Source organism: Stegastes partitus, unplaced genomic scaffold (assembly GCF_000690725.1).
Source record: "Stegastes partitus isolate 25-593 unplaced genomic scaffold, Stegastes_partitus-1.0.2 Scaffold5, whole genome shotgun sequence".
Classification (NCBI taxonomy): domain Eukaryota; kingdom Metazoa; phylum Chordata; class Actinopteri; family Pomacentridae; genus Stegastes; species Stegastes partitus.
Window position 1 is genome coordinate 1,500,270 of NW_007577736.1, and position 23,175 is coordinate 1,523,444.

Here is a 23,175-nt window from a genome sequence, read left to right on the forward strand (position 1 = left end):
TCATCAGGTAGAGACTAATTGCGTGAACGTAAGGTTTTTGATTTGAGCTGGTAAAAACAAACAATGCAAAAGCCCAGAAGACCACTAAAATGACGATATCCAAACAGTCAGACTTGCTTAAAAAAAGAAAATGTCAATCATAGCACCACATATGCATTTTTACATCACACACTGCCACTTTCCTGGTGTTTATTTACCCTCCGTAACAGCAGGGGTGAATATATTTGGAAACCATAATGTAGGGATAAGGACAATTGCACTGACGAAATCAGTGTCTGCAGTAAGGGAGCCAAAGAGGTGTCAGAGGGTGTGCGAGAAGCTGTTTGATTGTAAAGGTGTGGATATATCACACACTCACTGAACCAAGACTTTAAACAATCACTTTGGAAAGAGTTTACCACAAAATGTCAAAGCAAAGATGAAACCAAAAGCCAGAAACGGAAACGGAGTCCCTTTTCCACATGGTGGCAAGACAATAGGGATAGTTCAGACCAACTTCATTTATACTTGAACAGAGAATTGAAATATTTTGGCCTGGACAGGTCAGCTGCAGCTACAAAAGTTTAAATCCATTCACTGCAAATATGTGCAATGTACAAAAAAAGAAAATTATTCAACACCTTGCAATGCGCCTGATTGGCCCGTCTGCATCCTGGTTTTCATTTAGCAAAAACAAAACAAACAAAAAAAAAAAAAGGTTTTTGGTATTTAGGATATTTGAGTGACAAACAAGAGAAAAGTCGTGGCAGCAAAACAAACCACAACTCAATAAGTTACAAAACAACACATGTACTGCCAGATTGTTCCAATACCAAAAATACATTGTGGGTAATGTTTTTAGACTAACATGACCACTAAAAATCAACACGCAATCTGATATTGAACTGACCAAAATAATGCTGCTGACAAGCACAAACAGCAGAGGTAAACAGATGGTGTCTTATTTCCAGAGCAAAATACAGACTTTAATGTCTTTCAGCAGAAATACTGGTGTATAAATGTGTATTGGCATTGTGTTTTAAAAGGATCTGCATAGTTTTTATTATGACAGGGAAAGGCTCAATATCTACTTCGGCCAAGTGTGGACACAAGAGGACGTAAAGATCTGGCCAAACAATTTCTGTAAGTGAACTGAGATGTGAAGGCAGCTATTCTGTCCAAGCAATGAAAGCCGTATCTGATCTGGAATATGCCTTTATAAAGTCCCCCAAAAATGTAACCAGCTGTAATTCTGATGTAAATAAAATACACAATCTGTTCGATTAAAACTCTCATGTGCAAGAATAACTTGTATTCAGCAAGGCCGTTTTTTAATCCACGCTCTGAATTGAGCTGAAGTTAATTCACAAGTCCACTTGATTATGATACAGAGTTCATTTCAGGCAAACAAGTCAGCAAAACAAGTCCAAACTGCACTAATTTAACATCCACCACATAGTTGAATGTGTGCCACTGGATGATGAGAACAACACATATGAGGACCCCTCCTGAGGTTTTATTGTAAGACTTAACTAACTTGGAGCTCTTGAGCCCACCCCGTGTCTTCGCTCAGTTTGCTGTGTTTAGTTACACTGTGTATAGCGACTGGGGTCGGCTGTGTTTCCTCAGCGCAGTGAGACCAAACACAACCATCAGTGAGTAATGAAACTGTCCTTGTTAAATCTGCCATTTACCATCCTCGTGTGGTTGTTTCTGTTGTAGCCACTGATTATATTTCTTGACACTGGGTTTGGGAAATATAAAGAAAGATGCTGTACGCTTTATGGTGCATTCTTTCTGTAGCTGTTTTCACTTAACTTTGACGTCACAAAGTTCAGCCAATTTTGTTGCATGTGTGCGCAGATGTGAGATCTGCTGTATAATAAAGTGGTCAGTAGGAAGTATGACTATGGTATTACTGTTTAGCTTGTAAATACTAAATCACAAAGCTACATTATGATTTCAGCAGATTGTGTATCTTATCACATGAACATAAACAAGAGGCTGCATTTGTGATCCAAATGTCGCAATTACAGTGTCTATTCTCAATGATAACTATAAAGTCTCAATCCGTTGCGTCACTAAAAGGATTTGGATGAAAAGCTACAATCCAGTCCTTAGTACTTGCTGATTGACGGGCCCTCCCTCATCTGCTCTTTGGCTCGGCTCAGTTCGGTTTCAGTTTGGACCTGATGGGGTCTTTGTGTCTCAGTGCAAGGCAGACTTCCACACATCTGCCTTAAATCACAACCAATTGCCAGCAGAGGCCCTGTTTCTCAACCAAAGGTCATGCTGTGTTTGAAATGGTTTCCCACATAGTTGTCTGATAACAGTAAAACTGAAAATTGCCTCAACTAGATGCAACAGGACAGCAGTCTAGAGAAATTGGAAATTATGGGCTTCAATTGCTTGCCATTATCCTTTCTAAAATGTTTCCTTTGACTAGTTGCCAAAGAAAAAATAAGATATTTCACTTCCCTTCAACCTGTGGACAAGCCGAGGCAGGTTTACAAAGGTGAACAACCTCCCACGTAACATTAAATGTGTTGGATGTGCAGCCATGGATACTGTATAAGTTCACATTTGTGTTTAAGCAATGCACACACGTAAACATGTCTACAGCTTGCGTGAGACAAATGCATTAAAAACATATTATATTCCAACATGTTTACCATGTTACATCATTTTCAATGATGGCATAGTAGCCTGAAAAAACTGGGTTTTAAAAATGTTTCCATCCGATAGACTAAAGAAAATAAATAATGGGCAGAAACTCCAAACTCACATCCAAACTTCAAATCAGTCATCTGGTGCAAACAAGGTACTTCTTCAAAATATTAGAGAGATTATGTTTCCATTCCCAAAATGGAACTCAACTGACATTCACTGAACCCAGCCTGAGCCAAAGCTGTAGTCTGCTGCTGAGTTTATCACTCTGTAATGATGCTATTTTTCTGATCAGGTTTCCCGTATTTTTTTGTCAAACAGCGCACTCGAAGTTTTAAATATTTCCGTTACAGACAGACCTCTCTTTTCTTTTATTAAAAAAAATAAAAAAATAAAAATTGTTACAGTATCTTACTGTCTTTAGCTCATTGCCAGTAATCACCTGCTGCTGTTGCTGCTGCGCTGTGTGTTGGTGTGTGGGTGTACTGGGCTCTTTGTCCAAAAGACTCTAATTTAAATACACAGTGGGCGGCCTGATGCAAGATCTGTATTGTGAGAGAACAACCTCCAAAGGGAGTATCAATGAGAACACAAGAATTGAACTACCATTCACCTTCTTGAGTTGGACCACAATCAAAAAGTATATAATTAATTAGGAACAGTCCTAAATGGGTGTTGTAAACTATTCCTGTATTTTGCAGTGACGCAGACTAAGGTTATACACAAAAGTGAGTACTTAAAACAGTAACAGTAACTTTCTAATGGCACTAATGATCTTGTTTCCGTGCCTCTTATTGACTTTAACCCCTGTCTTGTAATAATATTTACCTACTCTCTATGACTTGTACAAAATAGCTTCAGGATAGCTTCAGGAAGGTATTTACTGAACAGTCACCATAGCAACAAACTTATGCCCTGTTTACCTTTGACGGAAAAGCTACAAGTTAAAAGATGTTTAGACACTGCAAGTCTTCCTACATCCTGATTACATATCAGTGAAAACACCACAGCAGAGCAACATACAACTTTAATTAAAGGGTCGTCATTCATCAACTAAAAAAATATGACACACTACAGAGAACTAACTGTTTTTTTTTGTCAGTTACAGAAAGTCTAATATAGTCTTTTCCATTCTTATATATTGGTAAGTGGCTCGGTGACAGTCATGCAATTTAGTCACTGAAAATGGTATAAAGTCAATGCTATAAAGTCATCAAGGGTTAAACGTATATATGCAATCTAAATAACACAGGGCCACTGTGAGAAACATTCAGAACTGTTCCAAACAAAAATAAAAAAATGAAAGAGGGAAAAAAGCAAAAAATCTAAATCTAAATCATTTCTTTTTATATTAAATTGGTACATAATTCAAATTTGAAAATACACTTTTCTTTTGCATTTCATGCATGAAATGCAAGAATGCAGAATTTCACCTAGATTCCAGAAATACAGCTTTGTATGAAGGTAAATGCTTAAAAACAGCATTTCTAATCAGACATTTCTGTGCATTGTAGACTGATCATTTTTCAAACCAAAGAATACATTTTTAATCTTAATGCCACTGTGGGGAAATTTGAACACCTATAATATTTGAAAGTCTTAAATTCTCCTTTCACACAACATTAAAAAATAAAATATAATAAAAAGTAATAGCACAGAGGTTTTTGAAATATTAAAGTTTGAATATTTTCTCAAGTAAAACTACCCAAAGAACTGTCCTATTATCCATTTTTGTTGATGGTAAACAGAGAAAGGATAGAGAGGAGAAAAATGATTAAAAAACAAACTAGCTCCTATCATAGTTAGAGTTAACAAAAGTTAATTCACACTTCCTATAATAGATCCTTTGGTTTTACTGTTGCAGTCATTCGAAGAACTTTTAAGTTTAAGGGCTTAATTCAGCACAAAGCCAGCTTCAACCTGGTGAGCAGTTTTGCACGAATGACCACAGCAGCGTAATGAGCAGCATGTCATTCAAAGCCCATTGGTGGCTTTCAGATAAAGTCACCTGCACCTCCCTTCTTCTTTGAATGAGAGCCAGCACCGTGGATCAGGTTACTAGAAGGACTGTGTGACTTTTACCATATGAATGAAGCCACTGCCATTTTTTTCAGAGAGGTAGATTGTCCCTGGTCTGCAGGCTGGATTGTGTGCCACCCCAGGCTGCTTGTCAGTCAACCCAGACAGGGTTCATTAATCTGACTCCATTAGTGCTAATGAGTTGTAGGTCGGTGGTTATGGGTGGCCTTTTCATTCAGGAGTAACAGACCACATAACTGATCGGCTTGCTGTTTTAGTTAATTCACACCAACAAGAGAAGACCTATTTTATCTGCTTCACTGCATACCTAAATATATTACAGCCTTCAACAATCCAACGAGGTGTTTTATCAGCCAGATCACAAGGAATGATAATAAAAATTCACACATGGAAAAAAAATACCAGATGTCATGGTGTTCGCAAGAATCAACAGCAGCCCCCAACCCCCATGGAGCCTACAGGTGGATGCCGGGGCGAAGGTGGGGCTCATCAAATACTCAGTGAGCTACGTCAACAGTGTTACAATAGGGTTTGCACGCAAGCATAGCACTTGCAGCATACAGTGCAAGAGAAAAAGGGTGGCATAAATAGAAAGTGGGACTGAAACCACAATTTGTTTTCACTGTGAATGAACTATTATCACTCTTATCTGATCATTTGGTTTGTAAAGCACCATAAAATGTTTTGTGAAACTCACAGTCCAAAATCAAACAATACTTATCATAGAAAACAGAAAGACAACAAATCTTTACAAATGAGAATTTTTGTTTGAAATTTGAATAAACAAAATGATGTAGATTATTTTCACAGAGTCGTCAGGTATTCTATCAGTAATTCCAGCTCTATTGCAAAGTGTGTACGATTTATGTGAAGCAGCACACCTACTTCGCCCCATTAGAGTAAGCCAAATCACATAAAACTGTTTTATTATGTGCAAACAGGAGCAGATATCTAGCTCTGATTCTAATATCACTACATTCTACAAGCATGTGCACTAACCTCAGGACAGCAGAGACTGAGCAGCTCTAATGATAAACTTCACCCCCAACACCTCATTAGATCCGAGGCAGACACCCGCTATTACTGGAAGTGTACTATGGGGAAATAGGAATATGGGAAGAAAAATGGAGTGTGAGGGCCTGGCAGCAGCTGCAATGTGGCCAAACCGCAAAACACAGTCAGCTACTCTAGGGGAAAATAACACCTAAACTGAGATGGATAAATTTAAACGCAGCGACACACAAATTTCAAAGGCAAACAGGCTGATATGTCATTGCAAGAAAAGTACATGTTCACTGTTGTTGTTTATACAGCACATTTAAAACAGCAGACACTGAAGAATGAGGCTGGTGCTATGAATTTTCCTAACAAATTTAAACACCAAGGTTAAAATTTTACAGTATTACCCATTATGTGAGTAACCTAAACACTACTGCTAAGACCCTACACTCATGGCTGCTTTGGTGCAGCGTTGTCACTCCATTACAATACAATTAGGTTGAAAAAGCAGCAGCAAAATTGCATTGGGTTGACAATAAGAGCACCTGAGCACAACAGCAGTGTGAACTGTAGAAGGTTTAAAGGGTTTGAGTTGTCAAATGCATTTTTGTAGACAAACTGTGAGAGTTGTTCCCTACACTACTCTGGAAAACCTCATTTTACAGTCATTACACCAAAAAACAAATGGGAAATGCTGCAACCCCAATATATTTCAACAATGTAAATAAATAACATAACAGCATTAAACTACCATAAACCAAAGACAAATAATGCCCCAATTAATTTTTAAAAAAAAATGCAAATACAAAAACAGGTTAATAACACCAAAACATAAACAAGCTAAGAAACATTTAGCTAGCTAGCAGCCACAGCTGAAAAGTCACACATTAGCAAAAGACGCACTTACTCACCTTAAGGAAGTGAAATGGAGTTCAGCACCTACTCAGGAGTAAATAACATTTAGGAATGAACAAGTCAGGAGATACTAAAACTCTGTTTCCACGACTCCACGCGTGTTTGAAAGCTAATGGAGCTAAAACAGCCCATAAAGCGACATGACTGGCAAGTGAACTGGTCAATATAGCAGAACTTGAAGCTTGTGAAGTACTTTGTGATTGAGAAAAATACAGGGCAGGACAGTGAGAGATTAAATAAACCATGAATTAACAAACACGCGTTTAAGCAAACGGATGCGTGGACCTGCTGCAACACTATAAAATTAAGGTTGTAAAGTTCAATTTACCGTTATAATATCCTTACTGTTCCCAAATATGAAAACCCTGAAATTTACTTGATGATTGGGGACTTCTACATGTTTATACGGTCATGCTCTGTAAATAACCTCTAATTTCACTGGTTTTCTTACGAACTGTTTGGCCAGTTTAGGGTGACGAATCCTCCACTACTACAATACCCATGAGCCTCAGCGGCCGTTGCTGTCGAGACGAAGCTCTCCGATTGGCCAAGCTGAAATGCCGCTAATTTAGGTCAACTTGGTGTCGCAAAAGTAGTGGAGGAAGATGCCTTTCTTTCTTTCTTTCTTTCTTTCTTTCTTTCTTTCTTTCTTTCTTTCTTTCTTTCGTTATTTATTTATTTAGCTGAACTAATCAGTTTGGATTTGATAAAACATTGAAAAATTCAGTCTCAATCTTGCAACTTAAAAAAAATAATCATAATAAATCACGCCATTCATCAGCAGATATGAAAGTGTAGATATATTTTGTTCAGTAACTTCTCATCCATTTTGCCTAAAAAAAATTTAGTAGCAAAATATATAGTAAAATATCTGTTGTAAAAAGAATAACATTTTATTGATCCCACATTAAGCAATATTCACATTAGAAGAAAATATGGCAACAATTAACAATATATCAATCAATGCCCTTTATTTAACCAGGTTAAAAACTCATTGAGATTTAAAATCTCTTTTTCAAGAGTGACCTGGCCAAGAGGGCAGCACAAAACAGATTACAGCAAAAACACAAAACACAAATAAAATGCAGTTTACACACTACAGAAAAACAAGAGTGGGATTACACGATTACACAGTGCAGTCGCAAGACCCAATTTTGCTTTTTCCCCTATCTTTTATAATTGTCTTATATAACCCACAGCATACATACATATCAACAATAAAGTGAACAGACACTAACTTACAAATTAATCATACAAAGTGAGGAGGCAGGCAGGGAAGCACTGCAAAATTGCATTTGAAGTAATGGAATTAGGTGAGGGGTGTCTGTAGGTACCAGTGTTGATAATTAGTAACAAAAGTACATGATTGGCACCTTCCTTAAGCTTTGCCCTAAATGTAGAAAAAAAGGGACAACACAATCCCATGTGCCTGAGTTGTGCTAACAGGGTTTTAATAACATTTTGGAAATGTTCCATAACGATCTTGCTCATGCTGACTCAAAAGCATTTCCCGTAGTGTTTTCATTGGCTTTTTGTGCTACAAACATCCTGCTCGACATCATTCCAGTGGTGCTTTATTGGTTTGCGCCTGGCAAGTGTTAAGACTTTTTTCAGGAAGCTAGAAACTAACATGGCACGGTGTCTGCTTCATGACCTGGCACATTATCCAGCTGAAGGTATGTAGTTATTTATACTAAGGGTGGAAAGTGGGCCAAGATATACTATTTTGTTGGAGCATCAACTGAACAACGACATTTTTCCACCTAGCCATCAGATGATGATAAGTCAACACGTGGCCACATCTCTCCAGCATGGTTGTGTGCTGCTGTAGCCCATCTGCTTCAAGGATCAATGAGTAGTACGATGTGCAATGCCCCAGTGAACACTAATGTTGTACATCAGGGTTATGTGCATATTTGTAGGCCACCTAGTAGCTTGAATGAATGCTGCTGTTCTCCTCTGGTTGCGTGCTGCTTAACCACAGAGTTACATTGTCAGAGTTGTGTGTCATGGACCAAAATAAAGAGCCCGAAATAACTGACACATTTGTTTTCTATTAGCAGGATCATTATTTTTCAGGATATGTTTTAGAACACTGTGAAATAGTCAAAATTGTAACAAAAATGCCAGCGTGCTACTCACATTCAGTTGGCTTTAAAGATACATCACACACAACATGAGCAAAGGTGCATTTTTTTTGCTGATTTAACTAAGTTTATCCAATTCCCTGGCATTTCATATTAAATATAACGTCTGGTGGCATTCACCTGCAGGTCAATGAGCCTACAGTGACTGTATTGCCAGTATGAGACATGAATGCATCTAATCAAACAAAGAGGCACTGGTAGAAGAATTAATAACAGATATTATTTAAGTTTCTATATGAAATTGCTAACATTCATCATTTCAAAAAGGTACGTCTTGAGCTCAGAGTAATTTGACGCCTGCATTAATAGCACAATTCTTGTTCTCTAACATTTAGTCAAACTGTCACTGAATCACTTGACCCTGTTTGTGCTCAAAAGTGTGAAAAACGTTGGTAGAGTTTATTATCATTTAGCTGTCTCTTGTACACTATAACCTCTATATAAAATTTCTAGCCCAAGCTTTACATTCTGAGTAAGAGGAAGATTTTTTTCTTAAAAGTGTTCTTTTAAATGAAATCCCCACCTGCAGTCCACTACACACAAAGATATTATAGAGGTCAGCATGTAAGACTGAGCCCCAGATTTCTCTGCATATATGTGTGAATTAAAGCTGATTCCACCTTTCTTTTTCCAGAGCTTTAACCGAGATACATGGTCTTTATTGGCTGATGGAGTTTGCTTAGTTGTCCTGACGGTGGCTCTGCTGACATGCAAGCTCCGGGGCTTTTATTATGTTAAATGAATTGCATTTGTATGATTTCTCTTCTTGTTATACTTAATTACAATTAAAGTGCTTCTGATCCTAACTGCCGAAGAATTCATCCTTTTGACAAATAAAAAAAACTCCATCTACGAATGAAGACTGTGTTGTACGATTGAAGGCATCAGAAAAAATAACTGAATTAATTTAGTCAGCTTTAGGTTAGGATTGTGTTGTCAAACTCTTTCCAAAGGCAAGGTTCCAAGGTTGGTAAAAACAAATTGCAAACTTGTACATGTATAGTCATAATTAGCTACTTACACATAAGTGTTCTGCACATGGAGGCATTTTTTTTCTCCAGTTATGTTCCTTAAACAGACTTCCTGACTGTCAGTCAAATATATGTCTGTATGCACAGCTGGAGTAGTAATAAACAGCTGCAATCGGTTCGTCTATTAGTTCACTGACCTGCGTTCTTTTGAAAAGATGAAAAATTATTTGCAGTCTGACTTCATGACAGACATACATTGCAGCTAAACAGTTTATTTCACTTCTTTTCAGTGCTTGTAGATTCAGCTTCACTGAGCATTTAAGAACACAAATGCAAAAGTCGCTAAAGCAGGTAGTATATTCTATTAAGGAGTCTGTGCTGCAGATTGAAGGTCACCAGTTTAAATCCACTTACAGCCAGAGACCACCTTTGTTGAGAAGCTGAACACTTCTGTGCCAGTGTAGATTCTTTACAGAGCTATACTGCAGTCACTCACATTAACAGCCCATTTACTTGTGTTTATGCGTAGCTTACATTCCTGTCATTTTGCACATGTGTCATAAACTCACTCACTAAAGCAACTATTTGCAAACATATCCCAAATTTAAAACACAAGCAACATATGAATAGAACGGAGTTTTAAGACACATTGCTTTCGGGCATTGTCTTCTCTCTTAGATATCTTGTTCTGTTTTTTTTGTTTCAGTCGATTGACACAAAATAAGATGTAACATAACACATGGACTGAAAGGATAAAATGTTTGCTGGTTTACTATAAATCATCCAGTTCAAATGTGTTTCATTACTGCACAGCAATGAATGATGGTACTCTGACTCGTACCAAATCAAATTTAATGCAAAAATTGAACAGAGACACAAAACAGACAATAAACAGCGATATTCTGATTTAACACAATGTTTTGGAGTGTTGACACCTTTCTAAATCCTCTGTTGTGTAGGTATGGCTTCGTATACAAAATACCAAATTCCAAAATGATCTGGTGTCTACTTGTTCCTAAATAAACTTTCAACTCTAAATGTTTTGCCATATATCTGTCTTTGACGGCACAGGATTACTTAAGCCAAGACAAACCTGTCAAAACTCATCCGTCCAAGAATGCTGAAAAAATGTACCGTGTTACTATTAAACTACACAGCATGCTTCCTCTCTGGATAACCCACAGCATGCATGTCTGTTTCTTGATTTCAGTATGTTCAGTATGTGACGATCTGGTGAGCGGGAAGAAACATATTAACTTTCTCTTCCCGTATTAGTCCCACAAAGAATGTGTTTACAGTGGGTTTATGAGCCAGTTGAGACACTTTCTCTGCTTGTCTCTCACCAGGACTGAGGAGTGGAGGCAGACGAGGGCAGAGGTGTGCTGGATGGAGGCCACAGCCAGGCCTGATGGCAGGAGGCGTCCAGAACACTCTGAGCTCTAATCAAATCCTCTAGGAGCCACAGAGGAGATACAGTTCACGTGGAGACACTGAAAAGGTATGAAGCTGATGGATGCTGCATATTATATATGTCAATGCAAAAGCACGAAGACGGTGCTTACTCACTATAATGGCATCATAAAATAAGACGGTTTTAGATGTAGTAGAGACTTACACCATGGTATAAACATCTTTTTCACAAGAATCCTATTGAGGCCAAATATGAGGAAAGTCTGCTTAAATTTGAATCAACTTTAGAGCTTATTTTTACAGTGATTGCAAAAATTGAAAATTCTTAACATCTCTATAAACTACCAAAAATAAAACATACTTGCCATACGTAGAATATGTGCAAAATATTTGTTGGTATTTATTACAGACTTTTATACTATGTTAAATACATTTTCTGATAAGTTGACGTATTTTTGGTTTTAAATGCATGACAAATGTCCCTCTTTTTATATTTAAAAAAAAAATCTTCAAAAATAAAAAAAAACAATACCTGTCACCGAAACTAAATGGCCTGGGGTCCAAAAGACCCCAAAAGTCCTGAATAAGGTTACATATCTAAATAAAATTTGCTAATAGTGATGGAGTAATCAGAAATGGGCTGTAACTTACACATAAAAACATAAAAACAACAAACAAAGTAGAACGTGGAGGAAAGGCATGTAGCTGTGACACATCAGTGAAATAATCTAAAAATGTAGTACACAATGACATGTATCTGAATTGAAGGTGCATGTAAAGGATGCTCTATTCTTAAAATGTGTGCCCCTGTTACATGCAATAAAAAAAGAAAATGATAGAATATTTTTAGAGGGTTTTACTTCCTAAGCTCTGATTTATTTATTTATTTTTTTTACAAGAACAGTTTGTGTTTGTACAAATGTGAAGGATTTGCGCTTCGCAAAGCTGTTTGATAAATACAGGCCTTGTCCTATACCCACAAAACAACACCGCTTTCCAGGTATTCCTCTTTGTCTGTCCCAAATGTCAACAGAAGTTTTTTTTCACTCCAAAATTGAGTGAAGACAGGAAAAGCACAGGTGTATCACTTCAGGCTGTCTTCCATGGGTGTCCCACGGAGCAGCGTTAGTGAGCCACAGTACTACACACTACTGTGGAATTCACCCGTCATTAATATAAGCTACACCTGTGTTTTTCTGCTGTAAAAAGCCTATGAGACATTTTTGCTCACCCACACATCCAGTGGTCTCTATGATAATAGTTAGTAGCCTCTAATGCCTGTTTTATGGAGTTTTAGTAAAATGCTTCAGTTACATGTAAAGCATTAATGTATTCATTCATGTGTCAAATGTACTGTGGTAGCATGATGTAATTAACTATAAAAATATCCATAAACACAATTATTTCTGTCTCATGAGTGACTTTGTTGTGGGCCTTTTACATCCTGTAGCAAAAGAAATGTTGCCACTGGGGAGGTTCTGTGTTCATTTCAAGTTCTTTCCTTGACTCCAAAATTTATAGTTCTTTTTTCACTTGATGAATGCTTCCTCCTCCCTGCTGTAAAGCAAACTTCCTGTATGTCCTAAAGCAATCCAAATTGGCACATAGTGTTCGAAAGAAAAAAAAAAAATAATAGAGTGTCCTCTCCAGTGGTCTTGTCTGTTTATAGCAATTAGACTAATCATCCTAAAACTGATGCAGAAATGATTTTGCAATGTCCAGATGTTGCACCACGCACAGGAAGACCGAGGAGAGTGGTGATCTGAGAGGAGACACACTGAACCGGACAGTCATCACAAGCATACATCAGTGTAATCACAGTGCACATTATGTACTGTTGCACAGGCTATGATTTTTCTTTTGATTTGTTGTGCCAACAGTTTTAATCCGTGAGCACTCACCCTGACACCCGAGGCAAACGTAGCATATAATAAACCTGCCTGACAGAGCTTGCTGGGGGAGCCACCACACGTGTTAACACGCCTGTAATTCCTGTTGTGCCGTGTTAAGTTACAGTACACAGCCTCTCGATCTATGCTAACCAGTAAGGACAGATGTTCTGCCGCGTGCATCGTGTTGTGAGTCACAGCATGGTGAAGAAACTGATACCAAACTGATGGAATGTTACAGCAGTGGTAGTTATATTCCCCGATGTGACACAACACACATGTCCACAGACAGTTTAAGTATCTGTTTATGTACATGACATTCTCTACTGCAACATAAAAATATGCTCTGTTTCTGGGGAATTATGCAATTTCTTTTACAGGGAGGCGTCTGATCAAATACCTGCATATGTTGTCTGTTTGCACCCTCAGAACCATAGGCCGCATATACAGTCTATACAGCAGATCATTTTTAGCTCTGTTTGGTTAGGTTTAGACGGAGAAAAAAAAATTCTTTACGTTTTGGGAAATAGCGCTTGGGTTAGGAGAGGAGATTCATTTCATTTTATCCATCCATCCATTTGTTATCTATACACCACTTAATCCTCACTAGGGTCACGGGGGGCTGGAGTCTATCCCAGCCAACTTAGGGCGAAGGCAGGGGACACCCTGGACAGGTCACCAGTATATCACAGGGCTACACTTAGAGACAGACAACCAAGCACACTCCCATTCACACCTACGGACAATTTAGAATCACCAATTAACTTCAACATGTTTTTGGACTTGTGAGAGGAAGCCGGAGAACCCGGAGAGAACCCACACTGCACAGGGAGAACATGCAAACTCCACACAGAAAGATCCCAGTGCCCCCACCAGGATGTGAACCGGCAACTTTCTTGCTGCAAGGCAACAGTGCTACCAACTGCAATTTGCAAAGACTTGACTTAACTAACCTTTATATACCGATGATGAATACATTAAAAAAGGAAATATATATAGACAATAATATGTCAGAATCCATGTGAGATAAATAAGAGAGTACCATTTAGTGAGTGTGATGTGATATCTGCACGGCTATATCTTGCAGCTGTTTTCAATGAGACAATGAATATGGTCCATATGCAGTGAGAGTCTGTCATCCTACAATACCCCAGAGAATATCTTTGGATTAGCCAGAGACTGTACGTGACTTCACCGTCCTCTCAGTGGAAGTAATTATATCAGTAATTTCACTGTTACTGCTAAATTAAATATCAAACATTCTACAGCTTCCTGTTTACATGTAGAAATGTAAGACAGAGACACTGTTGCTCCCTGAGCCTCTGCAGCGGTGCTTTATTTCAGTAGTGTGTCTGCTTAATTAGGATTTGCAGACTCTAACCTTAATCATGCCAGACAGAATTTTATACTTACTGTACTTAAGAAAACTGTTAACACTAAGCCATTAAACTCTTAGTGTCAGAGAAGATGTCTTTTCCTACTTTAAAGGTGAGCTGCTACATGCCCCTAAAGTAAGTTAATCTCCCAGTTCAACATGTTGTACCCTGGAATTGTGAAGGGGGAATTTATGGGAGTATCTGCACACTGGATTAAAGCTCCCAAATTTCTCTGGAATGAAAGGACATTATTTTCTTTGATCTAGTGTTCAGTCACTGTTTTCTGGACTATGAAGGGACACAATGCACATACAGGTTCATACTGCTTACTTACTTACTTACTGCTTCATACTCATTATTGTCTCATTCTTGGTACGCAAGCAAAAATATTCTTGAAAAATTGTCATAATGTAGTCATCAAATATATTTAGTTTAAAAACAGATCACATGACAACTGTGAAGTGAAATGTTATAGCAAGGTTATACCATCAGTTCCACAGAGCATTCGAGCAGCTTTTAGCTCATTGTTTTGCTCCTGGCCTGCTTTGGTTCTTGCCCCTTGTTCTCATAGTGTCATTTTCACAGGAACAGGAAACTTAAATATCAACTTTATTTTCCTTACTGAGCACTAAACAACCAATAAAGTAAGCAACTATCTGGTGAACACAGAGGAACACTGGCCAAGGAAGAAATGAGTTGTTGGACACCAAAAACACAGCTGAAAGACTAGAAAACCAGAAACATTACTACAAAAGAACACCAATGTTGCTCCATGTCTGGGAGGTATGGCAACTGATACTGCAAGCAGGCAATGGTTTGCTTGTCAATATACCAGTATAAGCCTTTGTGAATATGCTGCACATCAGCGGTAACAGAAGTGTTTCCTGTGCTTGTTGACACTCTCAGGTTGTGTGCCCATGAGGTCGTCTACGCTGGTCCTGTTCCTGCTCTTCAGTGCCCAGGCTGTGGCCGCCATCAGAGGGGACTTGTGCACCGCACCGCAGAAGGATCCAGGCAACAACCCCAACTCCATCCCCAACGTGGACCCCAAACTCTTCACCAAGCGCCACTACCTCTCGCCCAGGGTGCTTTTCAGCTCTCGGCCCCCTGATGCAGAGCCAGCGGGGTCTCAGAGTGATGGCAGAAGGACCCGCAGGCGAGCAGGGCAGCCTCAGCACCGCGGGGTGTACTCGGTGTGTGAGAGCATTAGCGTCTGGGTGGGCAACAAGACCAAGGCGACGGACATCAAAGGCAACGAGGTGACAGTGCTTCCGGACGTGAACATCAACAATGTCACCAAGAAGCAGTACTTCTTTGAGACGACGTGTCACAGCGCTCAGTCGGGCAGCTCGGGCTGTTTAGGGATCGATGCGAGACACTGGAACTCCTACTGTACCAACTCGCACACTTTTGTACGAGCGCTGACTTCATTCGAGAACCTGGTGGCGTGGAGGCTCATACGCATCAACGTGGCCTGCGTGTGCGTGCTCAGCCGCAAGTCATGGCGGCAGTGAAGACTTTACCTGCACACACAGATACAGAACATACGCAGACATACTCATGCTAACATGCAGACAGTTGTGACTTTGTCTGCATAACTTATCACCAAAGACTTCTCACTCTCTGCACAAAGTAAATTATTGGTATATGTCAAAGTATCAGGACTGCATGTATACACACCAGACCTGGGTCAAAGAGTATCTGCAGCTGGTTTGTCGCTGATATTTTTTACTTGTTTGGAGTACCATGGCTGTAGTTGAGTGACACTTATCTATTTAACCTATAGTTTATACCAGACTCAGCTTGTGGAGGTTTAAAATGCAGCTAGCTGGACCTGGATTTAACACAATTTATAATGGTCACTCTGAAAAACGCTCTAAAAAGCCAGCTGAGAAGTAAAAAATCTTCTTTTTATGTGAAGAATAAGCATCCTACCCCTACACAGCAAAACTAAGACTAATTATTAAGAGCACGTCGGATCTAACCAACTTTCACGACCGTTTGGAGCGCTCTTACATTTTATTGCATTTTTAAGTAGCAGGATGTTCTTTTATTTGTTAAGAAGTAGGAGCAAAAGTGGAGGAATTTTAATTTTATCTTTCACTTGCAAAATTTCACTTTTACCACTTTGTAAATGACCGGCCTGAGTTCAGCTGAACCGCAGCTAAACGGCAGCTTAACAAGACGTATGATGATTACGAGATCCGCCCCAAACAGCCACAGGTGATGCAGACTCGGAAAACGGTAATTAAGTAAACTGGTTTCAGCTGTCTGAGTTTCCTTGATTGCTGACTGTTGAAGAAGGAATTTCGAAATACCGCTGAAACAATATACAGTGCGCGTGATCGTTTGTAGTCTAGTTACATTTTTGATAAACACAAACATGTTTTATAGAATTTTGTTTGATAATTTTTTATACAGATGCAGTTCCATTTGTATACCTAAACCTGGCATGCAGAACTTTTGTCTCTCTCTTCTGGCAGTAGGAGTAATTACATAAACACTGTCGACACACTTGTGCTTATCGATCGCTTTATTTTTATAGACCGTAATCCTTCCTCTGAGCGCTGAGTTTCCTTTTTATCTGGAGCATCAGAAACTTTTCTTGGATGCTCCCTACGTTTTCCCACCACACTCCTTGTTGCTGTAGCCTAATCCATCTCTGTTGCTATGGTTGCTCCCCTTGTCAGCTCAGGCGAATCAAATATCGCTGGTTAACATAAAATGCATCGATACCAGCGCCACAGATACCAGATTTAAAACTCCAGTAGCCTATAATGCAAAATAGAAAAGTTTATGTGGCATCGATTGACTTAATCACAGCTGTTTTAGCAAAAGCTTGAATGAAGCAAACCTCCAATTATATGTAAAGTCCTACACTCCATCTTTAAGGCCTCAAAAAATACATAGTGTCACTCCAGACTGACTTCATGTCTGCAGGTACTGGACTTGTGCTGCTGCGTTAATTTATAAATGGCTACAATTAACTGTTCTCCATAGTTTGTCACCTAACAAATAATTTTCTCTCTGGAGTTAAAAATATGCTACAAGTTTATGAAGTTTCTGAAAAGAATAAAGCAAATTATGATGATTTATACTAATCTGTCCATATATACTGAGTTACTTGCACAATTTTAGGATCTTAAAACCATTTTCTGAGTCTTTACAGCAGCATTTATTTAGTTATATTTAGCTGATGTCCCCCCTAGCTGATGCTTAGTCTAAACTCAGTAACAGGGTTTAGACTAAACCAGAGGTGCATTTTGAACTGCACCCTCCAATAGGGATCACAAGACTGTGTGATTTAGTTCCAGACAGAGCAGGCTTAAACCTGTACTAATCCTAAACTGCAGCTAAACTAGCGAGAGCAACAGCCTCTAGGAGTTTTGGCACATCACAGCGGAGCTACTTACAGTATTTTTCTGCCGCCCATTATACTGTCTTATAGCACATCTCACTCACTGAAGAAGGCAAACACAACCCTCTAATTCGCAAATACAATTTGACCCAGGCCTGATATAAGCAAAACTTTTTGTTAAAATGTTGTTGTTGATATTGTTATTTATTAAATACTTACAAAGATGCACTGTGTGTGTTATGAAGTTGTCTAGCAAGCCTGCTGTTCCTTAAGCAGAGACTGAGGAAAGCCTTGACATGAAAATAAATTTCCTTTTTGGCTTGTGTGGAAAAATGAAGAGAAAACCCATATGGCTTCATTTTACTGCCATTAATGTGCTGCTTTGGCTTTGTGTTTTTCTCCTGTTCTTTATTCTACAGTAGATATGAAACAAAAGGGGGGGAAAGACATAAACACAGGATTTGTTATGATTCATGAGGCTAACTCTGGCTGATAATATCATTGCTTGTCATTTGGCAGTGACATTTTGGTGTCGTCAGCGCACAACAAATTGTACTCCAGGCATTCAGTCATTATCAGTTGTGATTTATTTTTAGGCTCGCAGCCCAATTTTGTATCACGGCCACAGTCTATGATCACAGCTGGCATTTGGGATGTCTGATGTGAGTCAGAAAGCTTGGAGCTAAAGTGGAAACAGAAACAAAGATCAGCTGTTGAGATTATGTCTGTGGAAGACTGTTGAGAAAAGTATTTCCGTTTGAGCTTGTCAACTGAAGACATACATGGCCAGAGAAAGCTTAGTTTCCAACTGACTTGTTCACCTTAAACTAATGCCTCACGACACTACACCAAAACAACTCAATGCAACACTTCCCTCTAGAGGTCAAAGGCTGGAACATATCCAATATGTCTGCAAATAAAACTCAGGAATTCAGGGAACTCAGGAACTTACTTGCTAACATACTGGATCAGATAGTAACCAAGACACACGTACCATATCTTGTTTTATCGCTCAGGCGTAAAAGTTACTGAAATTAAGTTGAACATGGATAAATACCCACGTTGTTATACCGTCACTCGCTTAAAAAAGCTTCAGAATTCAATGAAATACATAAAATATACTTTATGCCCTCGCAACACGCGTTTCTGTAGTCACAAAACAGTTTCATACGAGCAAAATGTGTTTTATATCAGTAATGAATGCTAGCATTTCAGAAGCTAGTTTTAGACTGTGTATTCTACCTGCGCATGCGTCGTGCTGAGTTCACTGTTTGTGCGTTGCCCTCGGAAAACACAGGACGTCTTTGTTTTGCTTCTCTTTGTTTCCCTTTATTGAACATATTAATAACAGACACATGACAGGTAGTCGACCCTGTGGGGTTTTTTTTCAGTCACTATTTATAATATTACGTGACACCAACGCGGCATATGAATCAAATAGCACAGGATGTGTTAAAAAATTAATATCAATTACCAGCTTCTGTCCCACGGAGGTACATTTTTCATATTTTAGCAAGAGATATTAGATGTCCGAGGCAGAAGAATATGTCGTTAGTGCAGGAAAACACAGACCCCGAAGCGGTCCTGTACTAGATTATACTGTAAATTTTTATTTTATGGTTTATTATCACAAGTCCTACAGCATATCGTAGAGCAACCATGTTTGGAATTACATTAAATTTAGGTTTGTATAATTAGTGTGTTGATTGTATTAAAGTCAAACTGACTTAAAGAAGAGAATCTGTGTTTATGTTACTGCACTATGTGAGAAGAAACATTTTATTTAGAATGCATATCTGCATTAAAAGAAGCCACACACTAAGTGGGGAAATAATTTAATTTCCCTTTACAACAATTAAATTCATAAATAAGGCTACTTACTACATTAATAACTCTATCTCACTAATGATAATCGTACTAATACTAACAATACGCCAATAATAATGATAATGATGTGATATTTTTTTCATGTTTTTATTGTGTTTTTTAAAAAATGTTACTTTATAGTTTTATTTCATTTATTTTATTGTTGTTTTTTAAGATAAGGTTGTAAATGTCAATATGGAAGTATATAAAAAATATAGTGTCTAGGGTAATTGTAGACCTTCTAGAGCAGTCCTAATTTAACACAATAATCTTCATCTAAGTGAACTGAGATTACATTGTTAATGGATAAAAAGGTAAAATCTGGTATATAAATACCAATAAATAGATTATTAAATATAAGATCAGATAAGATTAACTTTATTTATCCCTCACCATGGAAATGTACATGTTACAGAAGCTGGATACAGATAAGGCATGAAAAAAACAATAACGCTAAAAAAATAAAGATATAATAAAAGTCTTATAGAGACAATATACTAGGCATGATGAATCTACATGGATCTGTACATATATGTGACATAATGAATTTACATAAGCACGGATATGACATGAGTAAGCATATGGATATGTACACATATGACTTGATGAATTTACATGTGTACAGGTATGGCAGGGAGGATAATGTCACCACAATTCTGTTTTTGCTGTCAAAAACATTATTGGGGTAAAGACCAGTTAATCATGATGTTATTTAGGAGCTGCCATAACTTCCTACCCCTCATTTATACATTCATATATTCAAAGTGAACATTTTGTAAAAGTGGCAATGATACCTAATAATTACCTAAAGTCTCTGACAAAGTGATTTATTTCATATAAACTAATGTATACAAACCACAACTGACAGATTGTGTTAACATTTCTCACCATGTCCACTGGATGGAGATAATGATGTGTTCTGGTTCACACCCATAATACTTTTGTGTATGAGCCCAGTGTTGGTTTACTTTAGCACTTTCCTTTGGTGCTTTGCCTTGGTGATGCACTACAGACCATAGAAATGTATACTTCTGTGCTTCAGATATTCAAACACACTGCTGATACACTAAAGAGAATTGTAACTTATTTTCATCCCACAGGCCCTGGATGTCACTGCAGTTTATCAGTGATTTTGAATCCTGTTTATTTTCGACTCAAGTTGCCTTCAGACACTTTGGCAGTAATTCCCCAATTATTTCTGATAGGCAGAGTACCGTGGCTTATCCTCAGACAAATGTCCAGTTCAAGAATCTTTTTTTTTTTGCTCTAACCATGGTGTCTCTTCACCTCTGATACCTCTCGGATCATAAGGGTGACTCACGGTTGCACCATATGGAGATCAGGTTACATTATTGCACCCGATTTACATATCAAGCACGATAGAGGAGGGTGAGGAGGGTGGCTGGGGAAAGATAATAGGATTTTGACTCCATTATACCCTGAGGATATGGTTTCAGTTTGGGTGTACTTCCACTGTGATAATTACAGCTCTGAATTCCTGACAGGATTGGATGACCAAAGTGATTGGGTTAACACTGACACAGTTCAATGATCCTATTCTGGGTCACACGGAAACTATTAATCATTTGTAACTCAACAGTGTACAATGCTCTCTATCTATCTATCTATCTATCTATCTATCTATCTATCTATCTATCTATCTATCTATCTATCTATCTATCTATCTATCTATCTATCTATCTATCTANTCTATCTATCTATCTATCTATCTATCTATCTATCTATCTATCTATCTATCTATCTATCTATCTATCTATCTATCTATCTATCTATCTATCCACCCATGCTGGCAGTGTCATAAATGATTCCTTTCATCATTTTTCTGTCTCTCGTTGGAATTGTTATCTGATAGAAAATAGAGGAGGTAGTAGGCAGTGATGTGATGTGTCTCATGATCCACCCAGACTGATCCTCATTGATACTCTGGCGGATAAACAGGGGGGTCGCTGTTTCCCTCCCACATCAGCGCAGGGAACAAAGGCAGCACAAACATGAGAAGCTTGAATGTCAGAGCGGTTGAACCCGAGCTGACCTCCCTCCAACCCGCAGAGAACACACAGAAGAGCTTTGGTGACGCTCCACATGGCTTCTTCACACATATGAACGGGCCTGCATTCATCGTGTAAATTGAACGTTGCATACCTTTGCATACAACAAATAATCCTGTCTTCGTGCACTAAGTACGATTCACACACTGACACGAAAATAGACTGCACAGATTATGTTCGCTGCACTACGAAAAAATAAGCTACAATTTCAGCTACCATCAGGGACACTGAGATTTTAAGTGACTAAATTTGAATTTAAAAATGAATACCTTTGTTTTTTAGACTTAGCATGTTTCATTTTAATATATATTGTATTTTTATATCAATATATGCACTTGAACATAACATAAAAGGGTTCTGGAGAGTGCCTGGATTACATTTTGTTACCGAAGAAAGACAGTCAATGTTATAGGAAATGGAAAGAAGAGATACATTTTACTTTTGATAAAAATAGAATGACATAAATGCATCATACCAGTAATAACTTGTAATAATAAAGACAGTAGACAGTGAAGAAAGCTTACACATAGCAATAAATAAAAATAAAAATGGGGAATACACACACAAAAAAGAACTGGAATGGCACAGATATATAGCTAAAGTGGATCAAGTCATAGGGAAACTTTGGGACAGTCTGCACCTCTCCTGTTCAGCGTGTTCCTGTTTGTTGAAATATTTAGGAAGTACCTCTAAGGCAAAAGGAAATTTCTTCTAAAGGAATACATGAGGTGAGTTCATTTACCCACTCTGAGTGAGTAGGGGGATCTTCTTTGAAACATTTTTAGTACCTGTCATAACTTTAAAAGATAGTTGCCCTTACAGAATTAGAACAGTCTGCAAGAAGAACTGATCCTGACAAATTAAGCTCCATTTTTAATATATTTTTTAAACTGTATTCTTACTGCCATCCCATTATAGTTCACAAACACAACTAGATCAGTGGAGGAAGTTTCCAACAACACTTTTGCATCTATTACAGTTTGGGGAAACGTAGCTGTTTGATCCTTTGTGGGAGTAATGGATTCTGATTCTGTTCCTAAATTTTCTTTTTCTAAATATATTTTCTATTCACTTTTGTTTTTGTGCATTTTTGTGAGCTTCTGCTTTTCTGTGAATACCATGAGTGGGGGAAAAAAACATACGGTTTTCACCTAAGTAATTGTGACAAATACAATTTTTTGGCTCAATGACAGCACTGGCTAAAGAGTCACAAGATCATCAAAGCTACTACAATTTGTCCTGAGAGCAATGTGAACTCCATCGGTTCATTCAACCATTTCTGAGACACTTTACATAAAACCACAAATGTTACAACTCACAGTGGCACAAGAGAAAAAGTTAAAAAATAAAAAAAATCAAGGGATCATGCATCATCAGGATTCATCCTCTAGGGCAACCGGGGGTCGGGACCCCTATGGGGGGTCCCAAGATATTTTGGCCAGATCATTGTAAAAAAAATAAAAATAAATAAAGCCTACATTTATCAAAT

At 38.2% G+C, this 23,175-nt stretch overlaps 2 protein-coding genes across 2 annotated transcripts in view; one reads left to right on the forward strand and one right to left on the reverse strand.

Annotated features, from left to right (window-relative positions):
- The window catches only part of LOC103356200 (adenosine receptor A1-like), a 711,380-nt gene that overhangs the window by 110,281 nt on the left and 577,924 nt on the right, over positions 1–23,175 (reverse strand). The window lies entirely within an intron of this gene.
- On the forward strand, positions 11,132–17,133 carry ngfb (nerve growth factor b (beta polypeptide)). The gene is made up of 2 exons (XM_008280221.1): positions 11,132–11,216; positions 15,300–17,133. Exon 2 carries the CDS (start codon positions 15,311–15,313, stop codon positions 15,905–15,907), a length of 597 nt encoding a protein of 198 aa, XP_008278443.1. The 5' UTR covers positions 11,132–11,216; positions 15,300–15,310; the 3' UTR covers positions 15,908–17,133.

Bases quoted from the DNA above. Each gene is read 5' to 3' on its own strand.
- ngfb (XM_008280221.1), top strand. From the start codon at position 15,311: ATGAGGTCGTCTACGCTGGTCCTGTTCCTGCTCTTCAGTGCCCAGGCT.